The 9,177-nt window shown below is 37.7% G+C and overlaps 2 protein-coding genes and 1 pseudogene across 9 annotated transcripts; 1 reads left to right on the forward strand and 2 right to left on the reverse strand.

The window, feature by feature from the left end:
• Positions 1-634: 634 nt before the first annotated feature.
• Positions 635-2,614, reverse strand: LOC122405133 (nuclear receptor-binding factor 2-like). Of its 5 annotated transcripts, XM_043409658.1 has the most exons (5): positions 2,314-2,614; positions 2,064-2,192; positions 1,541-1,797; positions 982-1,472; positions 635-945 (listed from the first exon to the last, which is right to left on the reverse strand). In XM_043409658.1, the coding sequence occupies exons 2-4, from the start codon at positions 2,085-2,087 to the stop codon at positions 995-997; spliced, it is 759 nt and encodes a 252-aa protein (XP_043265593.1). In that variant the 5' UTR covers positions 2,088-2,192; positions 2,314-2,614; the 3' UTR covers positions 635-945; positions 982-994. The 5 variants fall into 5 exon arrangements, with proteins under 5 accessions (XP_043265593.1, XP_043265597.1, XP_043265595.1 ...); XM_043409662.1 differs by having other exon boundaries at positions 636-1,472; positions 2,064-2,185; positions 2,386-2,613; XM_043409660.1 differs by having other exon boundaries at positions 636-1,472; positions 2,386-2,613.
• Positions 2,615-3,389: 775 nt separating this feature from the next.
• On the reverse strand, positions 3,390-5,195 carry LOC122405132 (28S ribosomal protein S29, mitochondrial). 4 transcript variants are annotated; one of them, XM_043409656.1, is made up of 6 exons: positions 5,059-5,195; positions 4,563-4,886; positions 4,368-4,460; positions 4,162-4,298; positions 3,744-4,091; positions 3,390-3,651 (listed from the first exon to the last, which is right to left on the reverse strand). In XM_043409656.1, exons 2-6 carry the CDS (start codon positions 4,837-4,839, stop codon positions 3,415-3,417), a joined length of 1,092 nt encoding a protein of 363 aa, XP_043265591.1. In that variant the 5' UTR covers positions 4,840-4,886; positions 5,059-5,195; the 3' UTR covers positions 3,390-3,414. The 4 variants fall into 4 exon arrangements, with proteins under 4 accessions (XP_043265591.1, XP_043265589.1, XP_043265588.1 ...); XM_043409654.1 differs by having other exon boundaries at positions 4,368-4,442; positions 5,009-5,179; XM_043409653.1 differs by having other exon boundaries at positions 5,009-5,176.
• Positions 5,196-5,984: 789 nt separating this feature from the next.
• Positions 5,985-8,900, forward strand: LOC122405131 (annotated as a pseudogene).
• Positions 8,901-9,177: the final 277 nt, after the last annotated feature.

Below are 9,177 nucleotides of genomic sequence, written 5' to 3' on the forward strand. Positions count from 1 at the left end.
TGCAACCATTAGGTAACACACCGTGTTCCAAACAGAACAATTCCCAACAGGCGTTTGCTACTTGCGTGCCAGCCTGGCCTACAAAAATTGTTATTATTTCACCCGGTCGGTCCATCGTCGTCGGTTCGGTCGTCGGTTCGGTCGTCGGTTCGGTCGTCGGTTCGGTCGTCGGTTCGGTCGTCGGTTAAAAATTTCTCCTCTCGATTCTCATTCGCGACGAACCGACTTTTAAACAGTCACGCGGAACATTTTCCTCGTATCCGGGCATTTTTTATTTTTTATTTTTTACGATCCATCGGTCGAAACTAATAATAAGGTTCGGTTATTGGCATTGAATATGTTCGTTTATCGAGAAGAGCGTCAAATTTTTCACCGTATCGATTACGTTCGATGCATCGATAAAACCATCCGATCGTTAAGAAGCCATCGCTCGCTGGCTCGGCCCTGTCGACCAATCTACGCAAAAGTATCAAATAAACGTAAACGTAACATTTATTACCATACTTTTATTACGCAATATTACTTACATAATATACAGTCTAGTTTACCAAACACTTGTTTACACGCTCGACGATAACATTTAAATAAATCAACCAACACGTAATTATATACATATACCGTACTGTGAAATCACGATACATACACGCTTCACTTTACCGACGGTTTACGATTCTACGCACGTTTGTACGCGCGTACCTACGGACAAGTACTTGGAATTGATATGTATCTTGATCCCTTCGAACGACATCGAATAAGTAAAAATAACGCGATAACATATTTTCTCACCTTTCTACCATGTAAATGATAATTATTTACCCGGAGATCGAATGCTGTATCCTTTGTACTATTACAGATTTCATTGCATTTCGCAAACGATTCGATTAACTTGCTACGTTACGAGAGATTCGATTCGCAAACACTTTCCTTCCTTCCTTCCTTCCTTCCTTCCTTCCTTCCTTCCTTCCTTCCGTCGTTCCTTCAGTTAGAAGATACTTTACGCGGAGGTAAAGTCGAAAAGTGGCATCTCGAGAGGGGTTAAAGGCGGTAAGGGTGCAAGACGCAACGAATGCGCATTATCCAATCTAGTCTCGTCGCTAGAACTGGCAGATACGGCACCGAGTTGCTCCGTCAACTGATGCACCTTCTCTTCCTTAGCCTCCAATTGATTCAGCAAGCTGCCGATATGACAGCGTAACTGGCAATTGACAGTTTTCAGTTCTTCGATGACGGTGGCGGTATCTTTTGGATGTTTAAAAGCCGTATCTTCGTTGTTCGGTAACGAAATCAAAGTTAGAAGACTGTCTTGCTCTTCGATCGTTCTATATATAGCTTGACGCAAAGATCCATCAAACTTGTCCAATGACAGTTCGGACGTATCTTTCTCCGATCGCTTGGGTGTCTGTTTACTAACGACCTCTCGCTGCTGAGTTTCCAACGTAGCTTTGTATTCTTCGTATCGGGCCTGTTTCATTCTGTAAAAAAAACATTTTTTCATCGCACCGTCCAACGAGTACATGAACGGCAAATAATCGTTACCTACCTAACTACGGCAGCTTGCCTTTTGTGATAATCGCATTGAAGAGCCAAAGATTCTAAAGTAACGAGCGAATGGAAAGAGGCAATCACAGCCGGAGGAGTTCGACTAGACAAACTGGAACTTTTAGAACGAACGTAATTCGATTCGAGTTGGGCGTATGCTTCGCCCAAGAGGCTAGCCACGGTTTCATGACACTTTGCTGCTTCCTCGAATCGTCCTTCTTGCAACAGGGCTTCCGCTCGTCTTTGTCTTTCGTGCGCCTTTAACAGAGAACGGTAGTATAGAAATATGGGTGAGAAAGAATAAACCGAAAACTGTACAGGACCATTGTTAGAAAAAAAAGGAAACGTATTAAAAACTAATAGATGGCGAGACAACGTATCGTCAGAAATAGTTGCACGTTTTCGTAGAATCGTACGTAACGACTATCGATCGATCGGTAAGCAAATTAATTACCAACGCAACGCGGAACAAAATTTTTAGTCTCGCGCAAAGAATACAGAAAACAGAAAGAACGATCACTTACCGCGTTCAGAATCGAAGTCTCCATAATTCGTTAGCCGATCGAACAAGAGAACAGAAACAGAAACGCAACATACGTCGCTAATTTCTTCGATCGCTGATCAACGACCAACGTACCAAGCGAGCCTGAAAACTAGTAAGTACAAGCACCGAGATATAGAATAGATATTAGAAACAATAATTTACGCGTCACACGAATTGGGGATTCGCATAAAATAATAATGCGATTCGTACCAACAAGGGTGAAAACTAACATTCGTTTATGCTTCACCTTCGGAATAGCGAGAAACGTATCGTTGATTAGGAAATTTCTCATCATTACATACCCGGTAACTGTTTTCAAATAATTTCCTACAATCGATCCTCTCTCTTCGTTGCAATCACAACGACGCTCGGAATGCTGAAATGTTTCATCCAACCCTTAAAACGTCATCTTTATTGTCATTGGAACGTTTCGAACGCAATACATATATCGCAGTATATCGTCGTTTCTTCATCGAAACTGCAACCGAGAGACGGCGTCGCTAACCATTCTTGGAATTATAGGAGCGTGCAACAAAAGTCGATAATAATATTTTTTGTACTTTTTTACGTTTTTATTGTAAAAATATAATTTCAGGTACATCAATTTCTGTGCGTTACGTACATTTTATTATTAAACCGTATATAGAAAATATAATTTTTATTAGGTTTCTGCAGTTGCATCAGCGGGGTATCATCACCATGAAAAGTATTGAAAAGACAGTGTTACGCTATCATGCGAATGTAGATTTAATGCACATAGCGCGCCACAACGGAAGTTAATTGAAACCCGACTACTCACCTCTCACCTCACCGTCGAGTGCAGAGTCATGTAACTGCATTCTAATTAAGAGTGAAATTGAAACGGACCAGCGCAGCGCGTATGATAACGAACAATGCAATTGTATGCTTTTCAACCGAATTGTATCTAAAATAAGTCTTACACCGAGTTAATTCCAAGAAATTAATTTGCTAGAGTGGTCAGCGCTCCACGGGCACCAACTCACCTCCTTTTAACTCCCTAGTTACTCCCACTAGACCAAACAAGAATCTGCTGATTCGCGGCAGAACAATGGCTAGGTAGACCGGGCAGACGAATAGAGATCGAGTCGTAATACAGAATTATTTTTCGATACGTAGGACACTACCTACAATTGAATTTTTTACTTAAACCAGAAGATAAATAAATGCCAAGCTTTTACGCTTCGATGATATTTTCATTTGAACGTACAATAGAAATACTAATAGTCTACATGAAAAAAAAAAAGTAATGAATAAAAGAAAAATATTTTTCAAATTTCTGAACAATTATTTTTATTCGTATATAAAATATTTTAGAGGGATTTGCAACACTTCCATAGTTCAAGAGGGTTCCTATTTGATAATAATTCTACTTCTCTTTCTCCCTCATCAGTAATGTCTCGAATCCATTTTTTATGTTTATAATATTCCATAATAGCGTTAAACTCGTCAGGAGTGTAGTTTTCAACGCAAACGGGAACAAAAGGATCCAGATACTCGAATCCCTTTTTACCAAGCAAGTATCTTGGATATTCATTTTCTCTGTTAAACTGTAATAAAAAACAGTTGATAATTAACTGCACTTTCGACATAGTTTTAGTATATTTTCTTCTATTTTTATATCTTATTAATCATCACGTACCTTAGTTGCTTTGATATCTACCGTTAATATCGCAGCACCATTACACCAATTAAAATGTACGCTATTCAGAAACGATGTGGTTAACGATATCCTTTCAGCCGGTACATATACCTTGTTGTCGTCTCGTATAAACGTGTGATCGGCAAGAAGCGCGTTAAAACCATCTATAACAACTAACGTTTTGCATTTTCCTGCCGTACTAGCTTCTTTAAGTTCATTCACCAACGCGTCGATAGCTCCACAGGCAAATTTAATTCGTTGTATTCCAAATTCGATCAGATTAGAAAGGGGTTCTCCAGATTTTGTACCTTCTCGTTGACTCCACACGTAATCTTTTGAAACTTTCAACTAGAAAATAGTTAATCGAACGATTACTACTTAACACAAGAATAAAAAAAAAATATAATTTATTACTCACATCCAACGTTGATAATAACGGCGCGTTTAAATTTTTGAAATATTTCAACCATGTTCCTGCGTGTATAGGTAAATCTAGTTTATCCGGTATCAACGGGGAATCTGTAATTTCCTTTGGAAATCGAAACCACGTATTAACTGAAAACATGTACGAAAAATATTATAAAAATCTCCGAAATTCACATTGGAATAATCAGAATTTGTTACCCGAAGGTAAATGAAGCACAACAAACTTCTTCGAAAGGCCATAATGTATTAAATGCAACGAAGTTGTGGTTTTCCCTGCGCCGTGTATACCATCTAGTCGGTATTATCGTAACGAAAATATTACCAGAAATTTCACTAATATAATATATAATAATGATATAATTTGAATTCCAATTATACAACCGAAAAGGATACACAAGACATATTTGTGAATGGACTTTGCATAATCCGTTTGCTCCAGATACGATATCGTTTCGATCGTTGGTTTTCTTATTAATATACCAAATTCTGCAAAAATTTTCATTTGTTTCTTCCATTCGTTAGGTACATTATTTTCTAATAGTTTCTGAACATCCGAGGGCACTGTATAAATTCGGCTCAAGTGACTGCTGGTATGATTCCGAGGAAATGCTTCCAGAGTACGAAACGACTCAAATTCTGTAGTTTGATCGTCCGTTGCGGTAGCTGTCATAATTGTTCGTCGTCCGTTTCCACTGCATATTCTCCTGAGTATTGAATCTAACGGAACGAGAGATAGCTTTACTTTGATCTTACGGTATACACTGAATATTTACAAAGACATCAAAACGGTTAAAAGTACGATATAACGTTCGTTGAAACGAATAAATAATTAAACGTACAAATAGAAGCAGACATCATGTTTTTCATGAAATAACACAATTGCTCTTACACAGATTAATTAGAATGTTTTAAAAATACACTTTAGAGACAAATAAAACGCCCAAGCCATATTCGACACCATCGATTACGTTTTTCTCCTAACTATTGTAGATCCGTGATCCGTAGTCAAAACGTTACGAAATTGGTCCACGACCAATGTGTTTACTAGATGGCCTGTGGCGTCGCCTCCCATGCTCGCCACCAGAGGAGTCCAGAGGAGTCGCGATCGAGCGAGCCTTGCCGATTAATTTGCTTTAAACTTTCAATGCGTTATTAATATTGTAAGGAGCATGAGTAACTTCCTAGTTACTCCCGCAGATGGCGCGATTGGCGCCGATGCCAACCGTTGAGAGAGGCCGGGATGCTATAGGGAATTTGTCCCTAGGTACTCCCTGGGGCCTCGAGAGACAAAAGAGAATCAGGAGGAGGTATTCCCCGAGCAAGCCTGAGAGACGGTCCAATAATATTATGTGTTTTGATGTATTCATGTATCACTGTTACGTTAATGATTTCAGTTAGCGCATCATTAAAGAATACACCGTCAAATTGTATGACCGTCAATGGACAATGTCGACCGGCTCCACTAATTCCGTGCGTTCCAGACGCGTCGCAGTTATACGATTATTGTGTGAAAATTCTGTTGAAACTTGATAACACACTACCAGCGGACACTTTAGCCGGCCATCGTGACCGATTTTCGAAACAATTCTATGAACCGAAGAAGTTGTACAACACCGTAAAACAAAGACAGTATTTTAAGCATGTTATAGCGACGCCTGCGTTACCCGAGGTAAGATTTTTCGAATTAAATTTATTTTTAAACAGAATTTAGTGATTCGAAGGAATGGTTTCTACCATAAAATGCTCATAAAAGCTGTTAAATTTCTTTATCGTACGAACGTACGCGACGCCAAGGGTGGTATCGCCACCAGAAGAATCTTTAGCGGAAAGGTAAACTTAAATAAAGTGCGAATAGAAAATGTTCATACTAATTAGAAAAATGATCGCTTATTACTCTTACGCGATAGAAGATTATTAATTGTTCCGAACATATGTATTTTAGAGAAAGTCCCATCGATCATTTACAGCAAGAAAATAGTCGCCAGAGACAAGAATCGCATCGTCTACCGATGGATCATCAACGAATCAGGGAAGAGCTTCAGAGTCGTGTCATGCAACTTGAATCGGGTTTGCTTATTAAGGTAAAAACGTTTTAATTAATCATTAACATTATGGTTTACAAAAACAGTCTATGTAACAAGTTGTTTTTATTTTTTAGCGCAATGAAATTGAAGAAGAAAAACAGGTAAATGAGGACTCTCTTAAACAAAAAGCAGACACGATGGCGAAAGTTGATGAAAGCGAAGGTTGGTGCATACATACGTGTACATTTATATCGCAATCTAATATAACTTCTCTGTTATGTTTTTGTAGAAAAGTATTTTGTTTTGGAAGAGAAATTTCAGAAATTGAAAGATGTATATGCAAAATGAAGAGAAGAACATATCAGTTTAATCAGGAAGGTAGGAATATTGTAATTTTCATAGTTTTTAATATCATAAGAAAATATTCATGCTCGTTATGTGTATCCTCGTATGTAACAGAAAGCCGAAGTGGAGAAACAAATTGGGTTATTAAAAATGTCAGAAGAAAAATCGGAACGTCGAACCGTTTTTAGAGTTAATAGAAGGTGAAGATATAACTGAACAGGAAGCTCGAAAAGCTATCGAACGACAAGAGGATTTGGACGATATAAAAGAAGAAGTAAATACCACGAAAGATGAAAATTTGGTTAATACCTTTCTTTTACTAGATTTACGGTTATATTTTATTTTTATTTCGTTCCGGTAAAAGTGTAATATTTTAGGCGTTGATTGGCACAAATGATTTTACAACTTGTAAAAAAAACGGCTTTAGGGTCAAAATAGACCCGCAGAACAGGGTCAAAACAGACCCGCAGAAAAGGGTCAAAACAGACCCGTAGAATAGAATAGACCCGTAGAAAAGGGTCAAAACAGACCCGTAGAATAGAATAGACCCGTAGAAAAGGGTCAAAACAGACCCGCAGAACAGGGTCAAAAGAGACCCGTAGAATAGAATAGACCCGCAGAACAGGGTCAAAAGAGACCCGCAGAACAGGGTCAAAAGAGACCCGTAGAAAGGGGTCAAAACAGACCCGTAGAATAGAATAGACCCGCAGAAAAGGGTCAAAACAGACCCGTAGAATAGAATAGACCCGCAGGACAGGGTCAAAACAGACCCGTAGAATAGAATAGACCCGCAGAACAGGGTCAAAACAGACCCGTAGAACAGGGTCAAAATGGACCCACAGAGCGGGGTCAAAATAGACCCTTAGAACAGGGTCAAAATAGACCCGAGACTAAATAACTATTTCCTGATTTCTTATCTATTTTTATTTCGTTCCGGTAAAAGTGTAATATTTTAGGCGTTGATTGGGAAAAATGATTTTCTAACTTGTAAAAAAACGGCTTTAGAAGGCGATCTACATGATTTATTAGCCGAGAAAGAAGAATTAGATTTAAAGATGGGGAAATTGGAAGTTGAAGGTGAACGGTGCCGTAATGAAACGAATATGCATGCCGATACCATGTTGTATGAATTATTGCGTAAGTATTTAAATTTATTCGATAATAAAATGGTGAATGGTTTATGTTGATATCTCTGATAGAAAGGTGTATTTTTATTTCAGTAAATTGCATCTCCGAAACAGAAGATATTATCGAATATTCATTAAATGGTATCGATAATCCAGCGATGTCAGACCTAACTTGTACTCCTCAATACTCATTAAAAGTGCAATACACGTTGCATATGTTTTGGGTCTTTATTTAATACATGGAAAATCTACATGAAACACATCTATTGATATTGCATCGGGCGATAGTAAGTTACGAAAGTTAAAAAATGTAGAAGAAAAAAAATGAAGAAAGTCATAGATATTATTTTGAATTTTATCGTGTTGTAGAATCGACCGACGAATGTAAACAGTTGGGAGTTGGAAGTTTGGTAGAGGCAGAATTGTTAAGTATGGATAAAGCAATAGAAGAAGCTGGTAATCGAATACAGGTAATCGCATATTACATTTTAGTGTAATATATAAATTGTTTTTATACATGGTTATCACATATTTTATGATCAGGACATGGTGGAGAAATCTCGCGCTGGTGATTCCGGGTTAAAATTAGAAGTGAACGGAAAAATGTTAGATTCATGTACAGAATTAATGGAAGAAGGAAAGGTACGTCGCTTATTTTGACCGTTAATATTTAATTTATGAATATTAAATATGGAAAGAGATTTTGAATCGTAGGGCACAGCCTCTGGAACCGAATTCTAGAAACGTAACCATCAATGGTCCGAAGGGCTGATATCAGCAGCGAAGGCGGTTGCATTTGGTGGTAATCTTTTATGGTAAGTGTAGAGGATTTATTTCGGTTTTTGTTTGTTATTAAACCGTAAAATTTGTTTACGCGTGTAGAGAAGCAGAGTAAAAGCAAATAGAAATAGGAATAACTTGGCTGCACTCTCAGAGGCATCGAGAGACGTAACACAAGCAACTGGAAGTGTTGTTGCAATTGCTAAAAACTGTGGCCATCTTGTGGAAGAGAATGGTAATTGTAGTTACTACTCGTTATACACTATTTGGATAAGGATGATAAAGAAAATAAGCGTTAAAGTTGTTAAGTATTAGAAAGAGTGAATATTTTGAACGATTTACAGATGGAGGCACAAGTTGATGTTTTGGAATCGGAAGAAGCTTTGGAGACTGAAAGATTACGTTTAGCTGCTTTACGCCGCTATCATTATCAACTGGAAGGTGAAGAAGAATGATCGGTACGTATTACCGAAGAATATTAAATAATACACTTTTTAAATAATTCGATTGAAATTAAGAATCAAAAGAAATGACAATGTTTCATCGACATGAAGCAGTATCGAAGAAAATGTTTAGAAATGGAAAGTAAAGAGATTCCATTATAAAATAATATATTACGAGAACAGATTTATGTAGGTTGTCCAAAATGAATTATTGTAATCGAATGGCTACAGAAAAGTTACCGTTGAAAATGTAACTGTACCTTTTCTTTAAATGGAAACCTAGAAATGT

Source organism: Colletes gigas, unplaced genomic scaffold (genome assembly GCF_013123115.1).
Source record: "Colletes gigas isolate AHSC1104 unplaced genomic scaffold, ASM1312311v1 Colletes_gigas_Sc00004, whole genome shotgun sequence".
NCBI lineage: Eukaryota > Metazoa > Arthropoda > Insecta > Hymenoptera > Colletidae > Colletes > Colletes gigas.